Source organism: Choloepus didactylus, chromosome 7 (assembly GCF_015220235.1).
Source record: "Choloepus didactylus isolate mChoDid1 chromosome 7, mChoDid1.pri, whole genome shotgun sequence".
In the NCBI taxonomy this organism is placed as follows: Eukaryota; Metazoa; Chordata; class Mammalia; order Pilosa; family Megalonychidae; genus Choloepus; species Choloepus didactylus.
The window spans coordinates 140,060,227-140,084,405 of NC_051313.1; the positions used below are offsets into that span (position 1 = coordinate 140,060,227).

The 24,179-nt window shown below is 41.7% G+C and overlaps 1 protein-coding gene across 8 annotated transcripts in view; it reads right to left on the reverse strand.

The window, feature by feature from the left end:
* Positions 1-24,179, reverse strand: part of PHACTR1 (phosphatase and actin regulator 1) — a 581,688-nt gene that overhangs the window by 46,181 nt on the left and 511,328 nt on the right. For all 8 annotated transcript variants that reach the window (XM_037842145.1, XM_037842144.1, XM_037842148.1 and 5 more), the window contains 2 exons: positions 5,768-6,009; positions 3,614-3,770 (listed from right to left, as the gene is read on the reverse strand). In XM_037842145.1, coding sequence (XP_037698073.1) covers positions 3,614-3,770; positions 5,768-6,009 — 399 coding nt within the window. The remainder of the gene's footprint in view (positions 1-3,613; positions 3,771-5,767; positions 6,010-24,179) is intronic.

The following is a 24,179-nucleotide window of genomic DNA, read 5'->3' on the forward strand; positions in this document are numbered from 1 at the left end:
TCATCTTAGGTGTCAACTTGGCGAGGCTATGGGACTCAGTTATTTAGTCAAACACTGATCTAGGTATTGCTGTGAAGGTATTTTGTAGATGTGATTAACATCTACAGTCAAGTTAACTTTAAATAAAGGAGATGACCCTCAATCACGTGGCTGGGCCTCATCCGATCAGCAGAAGGCTTTAAGAGCAACAGCTGAGGTTTCCTGGAGAAGAAGAAATTCTGCTTCAAAACTGCAACATTAATGCTTGCCTGAACTTCCAGCCTTCTGGCCTGCCCTTTAGATTATATGAGCTGACTTACTAAAAGAAATCTCTTTATTTACACACACACACACTCACACACACATGCATACATACACACACATACATACATATATCCTATTGGTTCTGTTTCTCTGATACAGCTGGGTTCTCATTTTAAAGAGAATCATCCTCTAAACTTCTTGGATGTGACAGCCTCAAAGAAGAACATGGCCTGAGGTTTGGCCTCTCCACCTGATTTGCTGAACTTTGTATGATGCTCCTGTGCCCTCTCCTTTAGACACAGTCCTGGGGATCAGGCTAGAGATGCCAAGAACCTTAATACAAGGAAATGAACTCCCAAGTTGAAACACTGAACAAGGACCAAGCTGATTCAGAGCATGGATGAGGACCAGCTCAGCAATTTGGCCATGCCCATCCCTGCCCTCTTGACTTCCGTCTCTCTCTTCCTAAATCAGTGGGTCTTCTTCTGCCAACCACGATGGAAGAGGATCAGGAATGGACACATAATATGCCAAGGCTTTGGTGGATTTTATGAATTCCAAGTGGTATTTAAGTATTGTTAGAGAAGGAAGGGTTGGGAAAGGGTTGATATACCAGGACATGGCTTCAAAGGCAGAGAACTTCTTCCAGTGCCTGGATGGCCTGCGTTTTTCCCACATCTGAGTCCTATCACCACCACTGCTGGTCAATGATGATGGAGGTATGTGGGTCTGGATACAGGTAGCAGAGGCTGGGGCCTGCCTCTCTTGTCAGGAGTATATTCTGGGACAAGAATGCCCTTTTTCTCTTTGATAGTTAACACCAGATGGAAGGGCTCTGCAGTGGACAAGCAGGTGGCCAGTTGCAGACTTCTGCTTTCTGTATCTCCCTTTTCTCCCTCTCTCTTCCCACAGCAGATGTCACACCAGGCACCCAAAGGTGCTGGCACTCGTGCTCGCATCTGCAGGGAAGTCTTCTATTTGCCCATCACATACCTGGGTCTCTGCTCGTACTGCAGCAAAGCTGGGGAAACCGGAAATGAGGGGAAAGAGCTACGATAAAGGATGTCCACGCTGGCACGGGTTGGGGAGTTTGGAACTGTGCTTGGGATGACGGACTGTGGTGAAGAACCTGTTACTTCTCCTTTTACCATCCCTTAAAAGGGATGAGGCTTTGAGTAGCTGCAGAAGTTAGAGAACTAAGACCAATGGGTGGAAGTTGCCAGGCCACAAATTTCAGTTTGATGTAAGGATGAACGTCTCTGGGCTGTCCAATAATGGACGGACTCTCTTGAGGATTAGTGATCATCACTGATGTATTAAGAGAGGTTCTGGATAACCACATGGTGGAGATGATGCTGTGTTCCGTGTGTGTGAGTGTGCAGGTGTATGTGAGTTGTTAGATGCTTTCATTCTATGACTCTAAAGATTGCTTAATGCAAGGCTTAATCATCCAAAGCGATGAACATCTCACACAGCCCTGTATCATTAACACAATATCCTCCAGGAGGAAACCAAGGCAATTATGAGAAAGAAGCTGCTTTTAAGCAACAAAATAAATCAGGTGGGAGGAAAGAATATTAGCACACTTTTGGATGACGCCAATGCTGACAGACCCTCTTTATGCTCCAGTTTCCTGGTTGTACAATGTAAAGATGAGAATGGCAGCTACCTGACAGGTGTGTTGGGAGGAGTAAATGAAATACTATTTTACTGAGTGTTTATTATGGACCAGCCACTGCTTTTAAATGCTTTTCCTATATTAACTTGTTTAATTCTCACAACATCCATTTACAAATGCATAAACCTAGGCAAAGAGAGCTTAAAGAACACACTCAGGGCTACTAAGCTAGCAAGAGGGAAAGTCGGGATTCACATCCCAGTAGACATCTATGTACTGTATCCAAACACTTAGCACAGTGCCTGGTACAAAGTAAGGGCTCGCTGGGTGTAGACTGTTATTATAGAGAGGCGGCATAATTTAATGGTCAAGAAGGACAGCTCTGGAGCCACTGTGTGCAACATTACACAGGTAACTAAGTTCTCTGTGCTTGGTGTTCTCATCTGTAAAATGGGCATAAAAATGTCTATCTTGTAGGGAGTCTCAAAGAGTAAATGATTTAACACATGTAAAAAGTTCAGAAGGATTCTGGCATATAGTGAGTACTCAACATGTTAGCTGATATGAATGTGCCCTAGATGACAAATACCTACATGGTGAGTCATGGAGTCATATAAACTAATGCTATTCTTCTGCCTGTTAAAGGGCCACAGTGTCATCAGGAGGCATTGTAAATGTGGTTTGAAACTGTTAAGAACCCCATAAGAGCCATGATCTTTTAATCCAATCTTGTTGGGTGGAACCTTTTGATTGAGTGTTTCCATGGAGATGTGTCTCACCCAACTGTGGGTGAGACCTTTGATTAAATTATTTCCATGGAGGTGCGGACCCCACCCATTCAGGGTGGGTTTTGATTAGTTCACTGGACTACTTAAGAGAGCTCTACAGACTCTGATGTTTGGAGATGCTTGAAGATGCAGACAGAAAGACGTTTGGAGATACTAAGCTAAGAGATGAAGCCCAGAGTTTACCCTGGAGAAGCTAAGAGAGGACCCCCAGATGTTTAGAGAGAAACGCCCTGGGAGAAAGAAGCAAGGACACACAGGAACTGAGAGAGAGGAGTGAAGACAGAAGCCCAGAGACATTTTGGAGAAAGCCATTTTGAAACACAACCCAGGAGCAAAAGACCAGCAGACACCAGCCACGTGCCTTCCCAGCTGACATAGGTGTTTTGGATGCCATTGGCTTTCCTTCAGTGAAGGTATCCTCTTGTTGATGCCTTAGTTTGGATACTTTTATGGCCTTAGAACTATAAATTTGTAACTGAATAAATCCCCTTTATAAAAGCCAATCCATTTCTGTTATTTTGCATCATGGCAACATTAGCAAACCGGAACTGTAACCAACCACTGAACTACTATAGTTGCACAGTATAAGTAGGAGTGGGTATATTCTATTGCTTTGTGCATAATCAAACCACCACTTATATGGACGTAAGTCTTCAAGTCTATTGGATGATGGTGATTTTTCTGCAGATGGCTATTCTCCCTGGAAACCTACCTCCCAGCTTCTCCACTGAACCTTGAATCAGAGAAAAATTTCTAAGATTTGGATGAATGAAGGTAAGGGGAGTATAGAAGAAACTCTGGGAAAGACATGGAATGTTCCCACTGACCTTTTGCGAAGCGAGCTCTTCCAAAGAAACCCAGCACTGATTGAGAGATGGAAACTGAGCTCTTTGAATGGAATCTGAGGAGCAGGGGGCTGTACTGTCAGTGGGAGCCTGCTGTGGAGGCTGGAGGAGCCTCCTACCTGGTGAGCTTGGTGCCAATCTGCTGCCGCAGCTCCAGTCTCTCCTCATCTGTCTGCCTGGGGAGGATGTTCTTCTCTTCCAGCTCTCGCTTGGAGGGCCTGTTGCTGAGCTTGATGGCTAAGGAGTCCTTCCTGCACACCTTCATGGCAAGGGAGCCTGCCGAGAGGGAAACAAGACCACATAAGCTGACACACATCTCCCCAGACATCTGCCCAGGCTCCTACAGGGTCAACCATCAAGGACAAAGGTAAGGAGAAAGGCAAAAAGGGCTTAACACCTGAGATGGTGAAGGCCCCAGGTAAAGGACACTTTTATGGAGCTCGTGTGATCAACTATACATATTCCTCTAACCCGCTCTATGTGCCTAGCACTGTTGGGTGTGGGGGACAGTGCACACGTGGAGTCTGTGATTGGATTTCTGTTTTCCAGAGGCTTCAGTGTGTGGGCAACATCACTGTGGAGTGCAACAGAATGCCAAGGCAAGAAAGAGAACAGAGCCTTTAGTAACTATGGAAAGTTACTAGGAAGGGCAGGAGTCGACACTTGAAGGATAGATGAGATTCGACCTGGGTGTTTGCTGGTGGGGATCTGCATCTGCATCTGCATCTGCAAAAGCCCAGAGGTGACAGATCAACCAGGTAATCTCAGGAGACGGAAGAGATCAGTTATACTAGAGCTGGGGGTATGTGAAAGGAAATAAAGCTGGGTGACCAAATGGGGTCGGTTTGGGGTGGGAGTGGAGGCGAGGTCTCTGAAATAGGCAATATATTCTTCTGTGTTTTTGTTTGTTTGTAAAACATAAAAGGGCTCTGAGCAGCCAGGGAAGGACTTCCTTAGGTTTGGTAAGATCTGTAGTTCTCAACAAGGGGCAATGTTGGTTTCCAGAAGACATTTGGCCAATGTCTGGAGCCGTTTGCTGGCAGTTAGAGGTCAGAGATGCTGCTAAACACCCCACAATGCACAGGAGAGCCCCATACAACAAAGAATTATCTGGCCAAAGTGTCAACAGTGCCCTGGTATAAAGATTCCATTTTCCGGGCAAGAAATGGTGAAAAGAGGCCGGGCTGCTGCTGCTTCTGTTCGTGGATCATGGATGCCTTCGACCGTCCCTCCATGGTTCTCTCTCACGTTATTTTGACCAATTCACTGCTCACCAGCACTCTCACCGGGCCTCAAATTTAGCTAGCTCTCTACCTGACACATGGCAAATGTAAAGCAAGAGGAAAATACTGGCAAGCAGCAAGTTTGGGGATTTCCTTTGGATTTTATTCAGTAATGCTTTTCCTCTTCCGCCATTGGGTTCGAACATGGGATTTAGAAGCAGACATACCTGGAATCAGTTCCCTGCACTGCTAGTTAGTAGACATAAGACTGGGCAAGTTACTTACTTCTCCATTTTTTTCTCCCTTATCTGTAAAATGGGATAATAGTATCTATGCCACAGGGTTGTTATAAAATGTAGATAAGAGAATAAAATCTTAATACATTGCCAGGCACATGAGTAAACATTAGATAAATGGTTGTTAACTGTAATAAATTCATTTATTAAGAAATTGACCAAATAATTGGGCTGTATTCACATAACCAAAATTTATTTATCATTCATGGCCAGGATGATAGATTTTGAACTTTGCTTTCTTCACTTCTTCTCTTATTTCTCAGCACATTTTAAAGGCTTTAAATAAGAAATTTAAATTCAGGCCTTTTAAAGTTGTTGAGCTATGCTTAAAAAATGAATTTGTTGCATACACAATGTTAAGTATTTTTTAGTGTTTTCTAGACTGGAACGGACTTTCAGCTATTTTTCCTACCTTTCTGGGAAGGTGGAGGGTTAGCATCTTAATGGAAGCAATCAGAGAAAGAAAGAGCCTTCTAAAGAGGTAGAATTTTGTAGCATGGTGTCACAGTTTTGAGACTCGGAGGGCATTTAGAAGACATTTACTGTCTCATCTTACTGATGAAGGAACTAAGGCCCAAGAGGTTAATTAAGCTGCCCTATGACCCAAGGCCAGTTAAGACCAGAGCCAGAATTAGAACAGGTTTTGGGACAACTTGGTCAGCTGTCTTTCTGTAACCCCACGCTTGCCTCACACTACCCCTACGTGCAGGGGTGTTTCCACAATACCCCCGGTGACGAGGTTGGGGGGACGTACTGGTGTACAACGAGCTGTCGTCATCCTCTTCCTCTTCCTCCTCTTCTCTTGTGTACAGGCAAGAAGAGTCTTCATAGTCTGATTCATGAGGCACATTTTCTTTATTGTCATCACATTCAATCACAACAGTTGGCACTTGTCTGATTTCTGGAAGGCCCATAGGTCCTGCTTTCGTGACACTGTCACCCGAGTGCAAACCAGAGCTGTGGTAAGAAGTGGAACAGGGAACACGCTGCTCAGAGCTGTTGAAAGAGGAGGAGGAAAGGAAATTAATTTCGGCTAACACGTCATACAAATGTATCAGAAACTCTGGTAGTCTTAAAACCAACGTAACCATGTCACCTTAGGAAATTAACATTTTAAAACAGTTGTCCAGGCCTGAGAGACAAAGGGTCTACTAAGCAATTAAAGTCCCATTTCTTATTTAAGAGCTAATCATTTTAGGATGGTGCTAGTGGCTAGGAACAGGAAATAAGAATTCTAATTCCACAGATATTTCCGAGTAAGATCATGATCTCCATGGGCCAAAGGAAGATTCGCTTGTAACCCATGTGTCCCATGGCAGAGGGGAAAGGATTAATTTGATGATGAAGCTAGAGATGTCTGAAACAAAGATAACGTGTGAGGTTCCAGACTGCAAAGCCATCCAAGGTGATGGGTAGGGACCAAGTGTTGGTGAGAATGCTTGAAATGTTGTGGCTGGAGATGCAGGAAAAGAGAAGAGGTGGAATGAAGTGAAAGCTGGAGACCGAGGCATGAAGGTGAACATGTTCAGGGATGATGTAGGAGGTATGCCTTCTCTCCCAAGGATGGTGTCAGACCCTCAGTGGGACGCCACAGTAGGACCAATCTAGTTTCTGTAGGATAATCTTCTAAGTGATGATGATGACTGTGATGGTTAATATTACCTGTCAACTTGGCTAGGTGATGGTGCCCAGCTGTTTGGTCAAACACTGGCCTTAATGTTGCTGTGGAGGTATTCTGTAGATAGGATTACCATCTGCAATCAGTTATCTGTCAGTAAAGGTGATGACCCTCCACAGTGTGGGTGGGCCTCATCCAACTAGTTGAAGGCCTTAAGAGCAAAGAACTGAGGGATCCAGAGATCAGAATTTCTGCTTGAAAATGATACCCTTTACTCTTAGCTCTGAGTTTCCAGCCTCCCCTACAGATTTGGACTCAAGATTTCAACATCAACTGTCCCTGCCTTATGGGATTCAGACTTACTATCCCCCACAATTGCATGAGCCAATTTCTCAAAGTAAATCTTTTAATATATGGGTATACCCTGTTGGTTGTTTCTCTGGAGAACCCTAACACGATGTTGCTCTTGGCTTCACCTCTAAAGTTGAGATAACTCAGTTAAAAAAATGTATTTAAATTAAAAATTTGTTTTCTAATTCAAGCCATGCAAGTTCATTGTAGGAAAAATAGGAAATGTGTATCATCAAAAATAAAGTAGTTAGTTTGCTTATAGAATCTTACTCAGGATCCTGTAACAATTTAGAGTCCATTTTACGGCAGGCTCTAAATGAAGTTCAGCAAATATAATAACAGTGAGCCAGAAACACACAGTGAAATTTCATAATTCCTTTTCAGATTAATTCAAAGTGGAATTTATATCTTTCATTTAAGGAATTTCTAAACCCAGTGGAAACTCAATGCATTTACCATCCAAAAGTGTTGGACATTCATAAGGAAATGAGTATGAGGCTTTACCATATATCAATAAAATTTACATTTGACTATTGTATCTAAAAGAAATCTTCTTATGATGTATGAATGCATGATATTCTCCTTTGAAACTTTCAATTATGTTTTAAATTATTGATATGTCTAATTTAAATTCAATTAACTTCCTTCCTTCCACTGTTTCCAAAGGGCTATTTTTCTCTTTGCCATTTTTCACATAATTCTTCACTGCCACAAATGGAAAATCCAGTTAACACATTAGAAGCTTTGAAGTTCAAGGCAGTGAACTAAATCAACTTAAAAAAAAAAAAAAATCACCAAACCATCCTTCAGCCACTGAATAGGAGCATATATTTACAAAAACACAGCATCTCATTATGTATTAGAAGTTTAATACAAACGACAATGTGAGCAGGAAGTTAGAGTATGTGATCGATGGCCTCTAGGATGACAAATATTACAGTTGATGAAAAGGTGGACTGGTTGTGGAGTTACTGCCCCACAAGGCAGCCCCCCAGGAGACACCACTGCACTTCAACAGTGCTTGGATTAAGGGAAGTAGGGATGGAAAAGGCCAAAATGTAAATTCCCTGGTTCATGTTTTGTCCCACCCCTGCCTCTCCCCTACTCTTCCTCATTACAGTTTAATTAGCAATGGTTCCTACAAAGGCACAGATATGACATTTGGGAGTAGGATGAAAAGCAGGCAGTAGATTTTCTTGTATGGTGGGAAGAATTTTTTGAGGAAAAAAAAAAAAGCTGGATTTCCTTAAGGCAAAGACTCCAAACTGACTCAAGAGGACAGAGAAGGGAGAAATATTATGCAAAGGAAGATACGAAACAGCTTCACTGGCAGTCTTTGATAAACAGGAGACTATGGTGTCTCTTCCCTTAAAGACACATGGGTGGTGTGAGACCGTCTTGAATAGGATGGATTATAAGGAGGATCTCCAGCTTTGGTATGTATAAGGGAACATTCTACCAGCCTTGTGCAATAGGGACCAGCTAGGGTGACAAATAACTGCCTGCTGGGAATCCGGTGGATTTAGAACTTGCCTGGCCAATCAGGTCATCTACTTGAAGCATGAATCTAGCTTGCCTGGGACTGAATGCCTAGTTTCTCATAAGGGTGAAGGTCTTTCCAGAAAGCTAGATGAATCCACTAAAAGGGCTTTCAAATAGTCTATGAATAAATATCCACTGAATGTCAACTGCATTTCAGGAAGGTGCTGAGGAAGGGAAGAAGATAACCCAGGAAAGCCTACACATCTGGTAACTTTGGAAAACCTCAGGATAGCACGGAAAGACAAATGAGAGTAGAGAAGTTAGCTAAGGAAGCTGGAAAAGTTATTATGTAACCTTAGTTTTTGTAGCTAAGACATAGGTCCAAGTCCAAGTTTTGCCATTTACCATCTTTGTGATCTTGGGAAAATTATTTAACTGGAGCCTCAGCTTCCAAACTGGGTCAGTCAGAGCTTCTTTGTAGGGCTGATGCTTGTAAAGTGCCTCATTGGCATGGCCTTAAATGAGACTCTGGCTTGTTACAGCAATGGTATTATGGATTGAATTATGTCCTCCACAAAGACATGTCCAAGCCCTAACCCGTGGTCCTTGGATATGGACTCGTTTTTAAATAGGATCATCAGAGATCGTATTAAGATAAGGCCAAACTGAGTTAGAGTGGGCCTTAATCCATAAGACTGGAGGGCTTAGAAGCAGAGGAAAATTGGATACAGGGGGAGGAGACAGGCAGAGATGGGTGAGCCGTTAACAGAGGCAGAGACTGACTGCCTGTGAGCCACCATCAAACCCTAGTCTTCAGAGGAAGCGTGGGCCTGCCAACACCTTGGTTTGGGACATCTGGTCTCCAAAACTGTGAGACAATAAATTCCCATTGTTTAAGCCAAACAGTCTATCGTACTTTGTTACAGCAGCCCTGGCAAACTACAACGGATGGCCTTTCACATGATTTCAAACACCCTTCAGTTTCAGTCCATTCTACACACTGTTGCCAGAGGACCCATTCTAAAACTTAGATCTACTCTTTAGAATGTTAAATGCCTCCGCAGGCTTTAAAATACAGTGCTCCAGGAAGATCTGGAGTGCTAAGGAATGGCACGAATGGAAAATCCAATTAACACACGATGAGCTACGATATTCGAGGCAAAGAACTAAATCAAGTTAAATGCAGCACCTTATTAAACATCACAGACACTTCTCCAAACTCTCCCACCCCCATTCCGGCGGTGGTAGGCGGAAAGGGGAGCACACAGCATAACTTCAGTCTCAGCAGCACTGGTTTTATATAATGGAGCCATCACTTAACGATTTGCTCCAAATACAGGGTCTCGTTTCTAAAGAAAAGTGAAAACACTTAGCCTATAAGCAGTAGTTTAAACGTAACACACCATACAAAGCCCTGTACAATCTGATCCAAATTCTTACCCCAGCCTCATTCCCCCTCCTCACCTCTGTCTCCATATATACCCTCAGTCACATGGAAGTAGGCATCTACTGCTTCCCAGTTTTGCAGGCTCGCGGCCTGGAAGGCGCTCCCTTAAACTGTGAGCTTATTGTCACCCCTCCCGACCCAAGGCCGTAGGCAACTTTGGGGGTGGGGTGGGGACCACCTCTTAATCATGTTTGTGTCTGGTGCCTATCTTGGTGTCTGGCACCATGTGGACACTCAGTAATTGTTTACTGTTTTTGCCTGATTGAAAGATATTGGCTGGACTCACCGATATTTAGGTGCATTCGTAAATGGTTGACAAATCATATTCAAAGGGCATTGATTAAGGGATCATTTAGAAATTTTTCAGCGAGGTGACTAATGGTGTATTACAGGACTCTGGGAACCCCTGACTTGGGTGGGCTTCCATCGAGTCTCCGATAACAGCAGAAAGGGTGTTCCAGTTTGCTAGAGCTGCTGTTATGCAAAATACCAGAAATGGACTGGCTTTTATAAAGGGGATTTATTAGGTTGCAAATTTACAGTTCCAAGGCCATAGAAGTGTCCAAACTAAGGCATCCACAAGAGGATACCTTCACTGAAGAAAGGCTGATGGCGTCCAGAACACTTCTGTCAGTTGGGAAGGCACGTGGCTGGTGTCTGGTGGTCTTTTGCTCCCAGGTTGTGTTTCAAAATGGCTTTCTACAAAATGTCTCTGGCATCTGTCTTCGCTCCTCTCTCTCGGCTCCTGTGTGTCCTTGCTTCTTTCTCCCAGGGCGTTCCTCTCTAAGCTTCTGGGGGTCCTCTCTTAGCTTCTCCGGGGCAAACTCTGGGCTTCATCTCTTAGCTTAGCACCTCCAAATGTCCTTCTGTCTGCATCTCCAAGCTTCTCCAAGCATCAGCGTCAGCATTGGCTCTCAAGCTGACTTAAGTACTCCAGTGAACTAATCAAGACCCACCTCCATGGGCAGGGTTCACACCTCCACAGAAATAATCCAATCAGAGGTCCCACCCTAGTCAACAGACTAGTCTGCCCCCACAAGACTGCATTAAAGAATGTGGCTTTTCAGGGGGACATAATATATCCAAAGTGGCACAAAGGGCATTCTCATGAAATATGTGGGAGAACCAAGGGAGAGGAGGAAAGGAAGGAGAGAGGGAAAAATGAACATCTGTTGAAGGACTGCTGGGTGCCACTGTTATAGAAACTCTCACACACAGTATCCCATTTAATCTTCATATCAATCCTGGAAGAGAGATGCTCTTACCCCCATTTTATTAAGCAGGAAATTAAGGCTCTGCATGGGTAATTAATAGGCCAGTGAGGATCTAGGGAGGAAAAGGAGTTGGGATTGGAACCCATTCTGTTACAGTGTGCTGTAACCAAAAATGAAACTGTGATATGTATAGATTGGGTACTCAGATTAAAAAAAAAAAACCCACTAACCATATAAGTACAAGATGGAGGAAACATTATGGCTTGGCAACAGCATGTTTTCAAATTGGATAAGTACTTAACTCTTTTTTTTTTCTCCAATAGATACATTTTATTGCATTTTTAAATACCACAGATAGATCTTAGGAATCATCCGGTATCTTGTTGTTTCCATAGCTGGTCTACTCTTAGATCTTATTCCCCAGTGGGCTGAAATGTTCTTTTATCAGAGATATCATCCAACATTTTTCTGATATCCTTGTTTTTAACTGTTGTGGCTTGTGGAATCGAAGCAGCTGAATTTGATACAAGTTCAATGTCATTTCCTTTAAGAATTAACTCATCTTTCTGGGCTTGAGTTACTTTACAAGTAATGCCCGGCCTCATCTGAACCCTGCGCATGTAGTTTTCACCCAAGAAACTTCAAATTTCAACCAGAGACCCTCTCTCCTGAATAATGAAGTTGATGGGGAAGTGATCACACGGACCTCATCTTGTAACGGAAGCCCAGTGTAACATCCTTGATCATGTTCTGTACTTGACGAGATGGTGTGAACTGCAGCCAGCTCTTTTCTATTCCCCCACCATTTGTCAACCTGAAGCCTCATTTTTTTTTCTTCCCAAGGAGACTGAGTTCTACGTTGATGCGACTAAAGTCTCTCCATAGGGTTTCTCAGGGGCCGTTCATAGAAACCGTGCGTCCCATCAGTGTGATGTCGACATCTTCTAGAATATAGACAGTCTAGTCACTGAGAATGGTATTCATTCTTGCAGCAGATACGGCAAAGAGAATATTTTAAATTGTAATAACCTTGGTAAGTAACAGAGTTCTACCTTACCATGGTCACACCACCCCTGGGACTCTGCATTGAAAGGATTCACCTTGATGCTGGGTGTAGAGTGGCCACGTAGTGAAGGGACTCATCTGTTTACCTGTTGTCCATGGTTGCCTTTCCCCTGTGATGACAGAGTTGAGCAGTTGCATCAGAGACCACATGGCCCACAGAGCCCAAAATACTCACAATGTGGCCCTTTATAGAAAAAGTTTGCTGACCTCTGGTCCAAACTAATGCTTCCTAAACGCCAGTCATACTCCCACTCCCTTCCTTATTTTTTACATGTGCCATATTTGAAGTCCATTTACACTATTATTTACTTTGCATTTAGAAGTCAACCTCTAAAAAAGTCTTTAAAAAAAAAACCCACTACTTCAGCCCCATCCTCACCAATATCTTTGTAATCATAGGTTTTCCACACTAAATATATATATATATATATACACATTTAAAACAAATGCATACTATTAAAAACTTATAAGATATTGTCCTAAAATCACCTTATGTATCACCATTGATGTGTTTGTGCATGCATATATATATATATAGATCTATTCTAAACCAATTGCATCAAAACTGTTCGGGGTTAAGCATTCAGTATGCTTGGCATCCAAACGGATTTCACTGCTCACGGGTTGTGTTCACCATTCTCTTCCTTTTGGGCTGACTAGCTAAGGAAACTGCAGGCAAACATAAGCATCTCATTCTGAATTCCTGGCTGAACTTTTACTGCAGATAACAATAATAAAAGTTGACATGTTTTAAGACCTGCACTGCACTACATTTTGGTACACTGACCCTCACAATGACCCTATGAGATAGGTGCTATTGTTACCCCTTGCCCATTCTAAAATGGTCACACCAAGTCACACTGCTAGAGGGGTGCATCATTACTGAACCCAGGCAGTAGGACTTCAGAACCTAGTGTTGTAGTGATGTCACCATACAGCAGTCCTGCAATGTTTCCTAGTCTTACTCTGCTTCCAGAACCTTCCCCTTCCCTACCACCACCCAGTCCACCTTCCATACTGCTGTCAAACGGGTCCGATCATGTAACTCTCCTGATTAAAGGGCCTTTGAGGGGTCTTATCATAGATTGGATAAACTCCACACTCCTTGGTATGGACTGGAAGGCACTTTACCATCTGGCTCCAAAATTCCTTTCATTCTCATTTTTTACCACTCTTTACCGTGTACCCAGCGGTCTAGCCACACTAAGCCACTTGCACTCCCCAAGCACGCTGTGGACCACCAGCCTCCCTCCTCTGCTCCTGCCATTTCCTCCCCCCAGAATCCTCAGCACTGGAGTTTGGCCTGGAGCATCCTACCCACTTCCAGGATAGCTCAAATACTATAGTTTTGGAGCAGCCTTTTCTGATTTTCCAGTGGGAATCAGTTCCTTCTCTGTGCTTCCACAGACTCTGCCCCCACCTCTGTTACAGCATCTGTCACATTACGAAGTCTGTGTCCAGGCATCCATCTCCCCACATTGACTGTGAGCCTTTCAAACACAGAGGCTGGTAATTAATTATCTTCATGTCCGAGCCTCATCATTCTGCTCATTTTCAGAACTGGTGGAAAAGCCAATCGAATACTGGAATTGAAGTCGCTTGGCATCAAAGTAGGCCACATTCCATTTCCCATCACTTAATTCACTAGAGTAAGTATCCCCAGCCCTTAGAGAGAATCTTGCTATTGCAGTGAAATTATCTTTGTGAAACGAGAATTAAGGTATTAAAAACAGTGATCTAGAGTTCTCTTTCCCAGGAAGGTAACCCAAAGAGATATGGCACAGAAATCCACAGAAGGTCTTCCCATCCCAGGACTACATGTGAACAGACGATGAGTGAACCTAAGGTTATTATGTTTTCCAACCCCACAAAGGCAGCCAGGCGACTTCAATTAAGAATGTCCAGAGTAAGACTGTTTAGTAAGGTAAGGTAGTTTGGCTAAATGTGGTCTATAAGGTTTCTTCCTATACTGAATTTCTCTAATGAGTTTAAATGAACATCAAAGGCCCTACAATATTCTTCCCAATATTAGGAACCCAGGAAAGGGGGCAAAAAAAGAACGAGCTTCTGTTTCCAATCATATAGACAGTAACAACAATGTAATTTTCCTGACAAACCTAATATGGTTGAACGTACAGAAACTGAAGAGTGTTCCATGACATTCACAAGATGTTGGGCAGTTGCACCATTTTGGAATATTTCCATTCCACTAATTAAATATGACAGTGGGGCTCCAGAGCTCAAGATGAAGAAGGAGGGCGTCTTTCAAAAACAATTTCAGCAGCTAACACAAATGGTCCTCTACGTGCCCTTGAAAAATGTTTGGTAAATGTCCGTATTCTCATTTAATCTTCACAAAAACTTGCAAAGTTAGGAAGATGACTCCTATTATCTTTATTCCATGGATGTGGCCCTTGGTTGTGACTCCGGCAAGGATGTAGGCTGAAGTCTTCTACTCCAGGACCCTGAACTCTTTCCACTGGCCATGCTGCCTTCTCTCAGAGAACCGGCAAGGCCCATTACTTTTCAGTCTATATAAATGCTGACTATGAAATGCCATTTACATCAGAAGTTAAAAAATACGGAATGCAATGATTATCTGTCTAACGAAAAGCAAGAATAGCAGATGGTCACACAACCCAACTACCCTTCTGCTATGAACTGTGCAGTGAAGAGCCCCATGGTTAGAGCTATTATTGCAACAGAGGTGGCTTTGAATTCTAGAATTCTGTCTAGAATAGCATTAGCATGAGTAACACACAACTGGGGTGAGCAGGTGTGCAGAGAGAACAGGGTACAAGAGGGAGGAGGAGAATAATTCCCAAGCCCTGAATAATGGAGTATTGTCAATAAAAAGAGGGAGTGCGACTGTATTCATATTTATTGTGGTCACTTTAATGGCCTATTTTCTTGAGGATCAAAAGGGATCACCATTGCTCTCCTCCCATCCCCCTGGTTTATTTTTCTTCAGAGCTCCCAGTGCCACTTAATATCATATTATATACTTATTGATTTATCATTTGTCTCTGCCACTAAAAAATCAGCTCCATGAGGACAAGGACTCTGCTTTGTCCTCACTGTCTCCCCAGAGGAGAGAAGAGCCTGCATATCTTCCTTTCTGAATAAAATGAATGAACAGGAAAGTGTGAACATAAATTTACCTAAAGCAGAAGGTTTGCTACTTATGAGACACTTAAAATAGAAAGATTCAGAGAGCTTGAAACTGTGTAAAAAGCATGTAATTAAAACTGTCTTCTCTTTCGTTTTTCCATGACACCTTGGGGAAATGGAAAGCTTTATATTCTCTCCCTTTCGTCATCCCCATCAAGAAAACACACAGGTTAGGAACACAATTGTGTCCTCAGATACATATTTTTTTTCCCTCCATTTTCCTACCAATTCAATTCCTTTTCTCTGAAAATGGGTAGCATGTTTCTAGGGAATCCCTTTTACGATCATTACCGGGTGAAGGGAAGGCAGAATTGTGCTTATGAATCATTTTTTAATAATTCATAGAGATGAATACCAAACCATCTATGACATTTTACGGTCATTTCAGCAGTTGTTCCCTTTTCAAGGGAGCTTTATAATCATCACTTTATCCCCATCACATGGTAGTAGACATCTAAGTAGCAGAGCATCATGACCCAGACATGGTCGGGGAATTACAATTTGTCAAAAATCCCTGCAACTCCGGGAGGGAATCAGCAACAGGAATTTTTTCAGAATTAAAAAGCACTGCCTATTTTAAATCCCTAATCTTTCTCAAAAATAGCAGGGAACAATTTCGCTATCATTTCTAAATGAAACATGGAATAATGAGATATTGCTTTCTGGCATCTGATTTCAAATGCACCAATTGTTAAAATGAAAAAAAAAAAAGAATCTCAAAGGACAGAGTATATTTATTATCTCTAAATATGACAGTGAAAATGAAATTAATCTTGCACAGAAACAGCTTTGGTAATTTAGTCTGCACGAGTCAGTAGGCAAGTTTTTAGAGAGGATAGAGAGCAATCAGCTGTTTTCCTCTTGGAGACCAAAAATGTGTAAGAAATTATGCTACAAATTGCAATGCCTGAGGCTGAAAAATGACAGGAATAAGCACTGAAGCTACCCCCAAAAAGAGTTAACCGGCGTCATTTTAAGAAAGCATGCACATATTGAGGGTTTTACCATGGCCTACGTTTGGTCTTCTAAGCTAAGAAGCCCAATATTAGAGCTTTTGTTTCTGTGCTGTGCTTTAGTCAGCAAGAAATGATGCTATTCTATATAGAGACCAGGATACTGACCCATCCTCAGCAGAGAATGTATTTTGAGTTTCTTTTATCCAGCAGCAGTAATGGATTTAAATGAATTCATTCATAACCCTTTCTCTGTCCTTCCAAGGGCCAATGACCTACATTTCTGAAATACAAGGATTGGGATGTGATGAATAAAACCATCGGGCACACAGGGCCCAACCAATAGACCATTCCTCCTGGCATTTTCCATGGCTGATGGAGGAACCAAACAGTGGTGGCGTTCCTACATGACTCTATCTCTAGACATCAGCAAACGTCCTAGGTCAGGTCTGGCTGGGTGGGCAGTGCCAGGAGCACAGGACATGGAGCAAGGGAGCCTGTTTTGAGTCCTGGTGGGGCCAGTCATTAGCTGTGCATCTTGGTCTTCAGCAACTCATCAGCTAAATGGAGAAATCTACTTGCTCACCTCCCAGGGCACTGCAAGCTCAGAGGACAATGCTGGTACAATATGCTCTGTCAACTTCAATGTTGGTTGTTGCTATCTTAACTAGTGATGCACTTAAATGCCTGCCATTTAACATAACCAGTCATTATGGATATTAACTGGAAATTTATCAAAACCCTCCCTTTAGCATTTTCTTATTTTTGGTCTGGAAAATGGTTTCCAAAAAGATCAAAGAGTAAGTATTTAAGCGCTGGCAAAAGGGCAGGGTTTTTCCTGAAGTACCTACAAGGAATTCAGAAGCAGATCCTCTCCTTTTGAAAATCTAGTTCCTTTTATGTCCCCTTAAGACAGTTGGTTGGGTAGAGTCTCATTTTTGCTTTCCTTTAACCAAACAGCTGGCTCTCCAACTTTGCAGGGGAGGATGTCTTACAATGATATTAACTTGCACAGAAAACTCATCACACCCCTTGAAATGCAGTTAAAACTGAAAAACAATATCTACATGCAACCATTTAATGGCTGTCTTACTTTGCCTGAACTTCGATCCATAAATACCACAAACAGGTTCTGGCTTAAACAACAGGAATTTATTGGCTCACGGTTTGGAGGCCAGAAGGAGCCCCAAATTAAGGTATTAGTGAGGCCATGCTTTCTCCCCAAAGACTGTGGCATTCTGTTGATGGCCTGCCAGCGATCCTTGGGGTTCCTTGGCTTTCCTGTCACATGACAATGTCCTCTTCTTTTTCTTCTGGATTCCTGTTGACTTCCTGCTTTTCTTTATAAGGCGTCTGTTACAATTCCAATTTAAAGACGCACCCTCACTCAGTTGGGCCACACCTTAACTGAAAATAACATCTTCAAGAGATCCTAATTACAATGGGTTCAAACCCATAGGAATGTGGATTCTGGGAAGATGGCAGCATAGAAAGAAGTGGAAGACTTAGTCTCCCCCAGAACAATTCATGAATGAACAAAAAACCAGTAAATAACCTGGAATAACAGCGGGGAGACAAACGTGACTGTACACTCAACATCCACCAATATGAATTGGGAGGAATGCCCGAGATCACAGCATAAAATCTGTAAGTAAAACTGCGGACCCGCGCTGAGAGCCAAGAACCTAGAGCCGAGAGCCCCTCCCTCACGGAAGCCGCACTGTGCACTTTCTCAGCCCAGCTCCAAGTGAGGTTTTAATATTAACTGCTCAATACAGACAGCGAATCCTAACAAGCAGACAGAGGCTTTTGGTGACAACTGACCTTGGGAGAATCGGGGAACATATCTGTCTCAGGATAGGGAGCCCAGAGGATCGGGTGCTATATCTGGCTGACGGGTGAACCTGGAAGTTTTTCTGTCCCTCGCTCTCTCTCTGTGGAGAAAACCTCAGCTGTTCTCAGCCCACAAGGCATTGCAGTAAAGACAGCCTCAGACATTCTGCAATCTGAAACGAGCTGAGAGCCCTGCGGCACAGCCCAGCGGCTCAGGGCTTCCCTTGAGGGATGCCACACACTGATGACGTAGCACAGCATCCCCCTCGGCTGAGGGAGGATCGCGGCTGAGAGGGGGGATCCGCTCGGAGAACCCAGGGGCACCATGCCAAGTCCAGTGGTTTGTGTGACACCAAGAGAGAAGGTCTGGGGCTGAACTGAAATGAAGGCTTAGACTCTTGCGGCAGCCTTGAATCTCCTGGAACCTGGGAGATTTGAACAGTAGAACTGCCCTTCCTCCCTGGCCACCCGTACACATGCCCCACATTCAGGGCGGACGGCTCCAGCAACACACCCAAACTGAGTTCTCCAACTGAATACACAAGAATCATTTCCCCACACTCAGTGGAAAAAAGGTTGAGAACTGATCTGAAGGATATAGGTGACTCACAGACGCCATCTGCCGGTTAGTTAGAGAAAGTGTACGTCACCAAACTGAAAAATTAGATTGATATCCTTTTTTTTTGATACAACCTGAAAGAACCCTATCAAGCAAAACAAATGCCGAGAGGCCAAAAACAACAGAAAATCTTAATGCATATGATAAAACCAGACGATATGGAGAATCCAGCTCCAAACACACAAATCAAGATTTCGGAAGAAACCTTGTACCTCGCAAAATTAATCAAAGAACTACAATCGAAGAACGAAAACATGGCAAAGGATTTAAAGGACATCAAGAGGACCATGGCCAGGATATAGGTGCCATAAAGAAGACCCTAGAAGAGCATAAAGAAGACATTGCAAGAGTAAATAAAAAAATAGAAGATCTTATGGAAATAAAAGAAACTGTTGGCCAAATTAAAAAGACCCTGGATATTCACAATACAAGACTAGAGGAAGCTGAACAACATCTCAGTGTCCTAGAAATCCACAGAACAGAAAATGAAAGAACAAAAGAAAGAATGGAGAAAAAAATCGAAAAAATCGCAATGGATCTCAGGGATACAATAGATAAAATAAAACGTCCAAACTTAAGACTCATTGGTGTCCCAGAAGGGGAAGAGAAGGGTAAAGGTCTAGAAAGAGTATTCAAAGAAATTGTTGGGGAAAACTTCCCCAACCTTATACACAATATAAACACACAAAGCATAAATGCCCAGCGAACTCCAAATAGAATAAATCCAAATAAACCCACCCCAAGACATATTCTGATCAGACTCTCAAATACTGAAGAGAAGGAGCAAGTTCTGAAAGCAGCAAGAGAAAAGCAATTCACCACATACAAAGGAAACAATATAAGACTAAGTAGTGACTACTCAGTGGCCACCATGGAGGCGAGAAGGCAGTGGCATGACATATTTAAAATTCTGAGAGAGAAAAATTTCCAGCCAAGAATACTTTATCCAGCAAAACTCTCCTTCAAATTTGAGGGAGAGCTTAAATTTTTCACAGACAAACAAATGCTGAGAGACTCTGCCAATAAAAGACCTGCCCTACTTCAGATTCTAAAGGAAGCCCTACCAACAGAGAGACAAAGAAAGGAGAAAGAGATACAGAGAATTTTAACAGACATATATAGTATCTTACATCCCAAATCACCAGGACACTCATTTTTCTCTAGTGATCACAGATCTTTCTCCAGAATGGACCATAAGCTGGGACGTAAAACAAGCCTCAAGAAATTAAAAAAAAAAAAAAAAAAAAAAAAAAATTGAATATACTCAAAGAATATTCTCCAAACACAATGGAATACAAATAGAAGTCAATAATTTTTGAACTATAACTCCACTATTTACTTCCTACATGATAAAAAATACACAAACTCTAAGGACAAACCAATGGTTTTGAACTCAATGTAAAATATGTAATTTTAGACAACTATAAAAAGGTGGGGGAATGGAGGAGTATAGGAACATAGTTTTTGTGTCCTATTGAAGTGAAGGTGATATCAAAGAAAAACAAGATTGATAGGGATTTAAAGAGGTTAATTTTAAGCCCCACAGTAAACACAAAGAAATTATCAGAGAATATAACCAGAGAGATGAAAAGTAGAGTTTGGATTAAGAGAAATGGGGGGAAGGGGCAATGGGGAGTTAAGAAATGAGGGTGGAGTTGCTGTTTGAGGTGAAGGGAAATTTCTAGTAATGGATGGTGGGAAAAAGCATTACAACATTCTAAAGGTGATTAATCCCACTAATGGAAGGCTAGGGAGGGGGTGGAAGGGGAAGATTTAGGCTGTATATATGTTTCCACAATTGAAAAAAGAAAGAAAGAAAAAAAAAAAAGACAGTCTAAATAGATGACAATTGAATGCTAAGGATGAACTTGGATGGGATTGGAGGGTAGAGGACAGGTGGCTCAAAGGGACACAGTTGAGACATAAGGAAAAGGAAATATAGAATGTAAGCTTTGTATCATTGTTGATTCTCTTATACTTCTTAGCTGCGCTTAATGGAATTACGTAAAAAAATGTTCTTGTTCATGGGAAGTACATACTTGAATTATAGTGTATGTTCAAGGATGTGTGCAGCTAACTCTCATATGTTCAGAAGACAGAGAAATAGATGATGGATGATAGATAGGGAGGGAAAGAAATAGCAATGTGACAGCGTGTTAAAGTTGGTTGACTGAGCTATCGGGGGAGGGGGGTCAGGGTATGATGGAATTCTGTGTATGGGGCTAGTATTGTTTTTGCAACTATTCATGTAACTTTGAATTTATTTCAAAATAAAAAAAAATTAAAAAAACAAAACAAAACCATAGGAATGTGGATTAGAAGCAAGAATAATTTTTTTCTGGCATACGTAACTCAATCTACCACAAAGATCATAAATACATGCCTTAAAATCAAAGAACTGACCTAAAGTAAGAGGATGATAACTATGCCCTCATAAAGGTAGGAATAAATATCAACTCAGAATGGCATGAGATTTTGAAGTGATGTTCTTCAATGTAAGAAAGAGAATTTTTCCTGGAAATACATTTCAGTTAATGATGTTTTCCATTTGCCATACTATGAACAAAGCACTGAACTTTTCTTCAAACCAATGCCACTCTGCAAGCAAATAGGATGTAAGTATTTGGAGTTTCATTCTTGCTAGGGCACTGAAGCACATCTTATCATCACAGACTACCCTGAGTTGTAGGTGAAAACATGATTAACATAAGCCAATGAGGTAATTATGAATTAAAATAGAATCTTTAGGCTGTTAGGGCTGTTAGAGACCTTGGGAATCATGTAGTTCAGGACGAAGAATCATTCTTTAGAATTGCCAGTAACTCCTGAGGTAACATGAAGAAAAGTAATTATCACGAACTATATTTACACTAGGATTATAAACTGTATTGTGTTCTTTGAAAGGCCTAAAATAATCATGGGATAGTAGAATTTTCAAAGTCAAAGGGATATTGGGGCTATCAATTTCAATTTCTTCTGTTTAATGTAGGAGTTATTCCTTTTTTAATATTCTTGACTGTTAGTAATTGAGGTCCTAACAAATATATAAATATAAAAAAGGGACATTATAAGCAAACAACAATAAACTATATGCTTAAATTTATCACTGTTATTATTTTGAAAGAAAGAATGTTAAGTGTTTTGTTACTGTGTATCTACCAAAATACCTGGCATGCGGTGCTCAATAGGTGTTGCTAAGTTGAATTGAGAATGTTCTGGAATGCTTCTTGGGTCTAGTTGACCACTGCTAGACTGGACTACTGTGTTAACACAGATGTACATCTAACATCCTAGCAGGAGTAAAGCCATTCTATTTCTAAAAACATTCATATTAAAGTCAACAACCTACTTCAGTACGTCTAAACTCAGAGTTATAGAATCTTTAGCAGATGACCTGAGCTGTAAGATTTTTCTTTAGGTAAGAATGTGAGTAATCATTTGGGAGAACTGATAGTTTGATCTTTCCTGAGACTCTCCAGTAGCCTCTGCAATGGTTTCTTAGGTTCTACCTTATGTTCCATAGAGCAGTTGAGCCCCTGTTGTGTATCCTCCTGGCACCCTGCTCCCCTCACTGGTATTTACCTACATGGTTTGTGCTCTTCAGCAGACTTGAAGTTTTGCTGAGGGCAGCGATGCCCTATATTTTGCTCAGTGCTCTAAACCCAGTGCTAACTAAGCACAGAGACTGGCCCAGAAGAGGTACTCAGTAAGGAACTGTTGATTGATCTGCCTGTTGCTAAGCAAACACAAGTACTGTTGTTTTTCTTTGTAGAGCCTGTTTTCACTCAAGGTTTCAAAATCCTTATCAACAGTGATTGCCTGAAATTTTCTCCTGGCAAATGTCAGGGCTTTCCTGATACATCTGCTCAGGGATTCTGGGGTATGAAAAGTTAGATGGGGAATGAAATTATTAGAAATCTATTTATTTGTCCACTTTCAAGGCTCGTGTGTTATAAATTTATCTCAGCAGAGCTAAATGTATTGCACTTAAATTTTCTAAACCAAAACCCAATATGTGGAAGTAACATATCATCAATATCAATTGGTTGTTGATACAAATGAATGATAATAGGAATGAAAACTCATTAGCGTTTTGCTTTTTCAGTTCAAACCCAGAGATCTCAATTATTGTTTACATGTGAACCTACCTAGTCTGCTCTCTAATACACTCTTTCCTCTAATCTGCATACAAGATTGACTCATTCCCCTTCTCCCTTTTCACCGCACTATTCCTGTCTTTCAAGTCTCAGTGTAAACTTCTGAAAATCGAACTTTCAATTTTAGTCAGAGGATAGTGAAGACTTGGAAAATCAAATATGCATCCCTGCACCTCAACAATTTCCTAGAGCAGGTATGTAAGATTATTTTTTTCCCTATTTTGTCTTATATGGTAGATCTGCACCAAGAGAATTAAATGAGAGGACAATATACTCAATGGGTAATGTTCATAAAGTTAGAGTACCTCCAGCTCTAGTTTGATACTATTAAATGGAACAAGCAAAGACCTAGTCTCAACTTTAAAGGAGAAACTTTTTACTTAGCTCATCATAGCTAAAAAACAAACAAACAAACAAAAAAACCCAGCACCAAAACCAAATAAACAAAACAAAGCAAAACTGGCATGACTTGACAGTGGAATTAGGAACGTAACCCTATCTGAAGTCTGTTTCTGTAATTAGCAGAGTGTATAACAAAAGATGAACCATAATCATAGATTGAGACAGCCTTCTATTCCAAACATCAGGATAACTTTTTATGAAACTCACTCAATAAATATTTACTGAATACTTCCTCAGTACAAACAGTTCTTTGCTGAGTAGAGTGAGGAGACAAGGATAGTTCCTGCTCACATTTAAAAGTGGACATACTGAGAAACAAACAACACGATGCAAGGTACATTAACAGGGGTACGTGCAGATCAGAGGCAGCCCGGAAGGTGGGGCAGGGCTCAGGGTGTGGCAACCATAAGGTTCAGAAGGGCAGGCCGTGGCATTTAATAAGAATAAACAGCATTTTTCTTTGCAGAGGAACATTGGGCAGGTGGTAGAGAAGAGAGAGGAGAATACTTTCCAGATGGAGGGAACAGTTTATAATTTTAGGATAAAAAAATTAATATAAAAGGTTAAAATCATGTTCTCCTGTTGTGGATTGAATTGTGCACCCCAGTTTGGAATGTTCTTGGTCTTGATTGGCATTCTGGTTGGTGTAGACCCACTGTAAATAAGATCTCTTCAAGATGTTACTTGGGTTAACGTGTGGCCCCACCTGAATCAGTCGGGCTTTAATCTGGAATAATGGAGTCCTTTAAAGGCAGAGTGAAAGTCAGATGGAGAGAAGCCAGGAGAAGCCACGATGAACACTGCCATGTGATAGAAAAGCCAAGGACCAAAAATCACCTGCTGCCAGCCCCAGA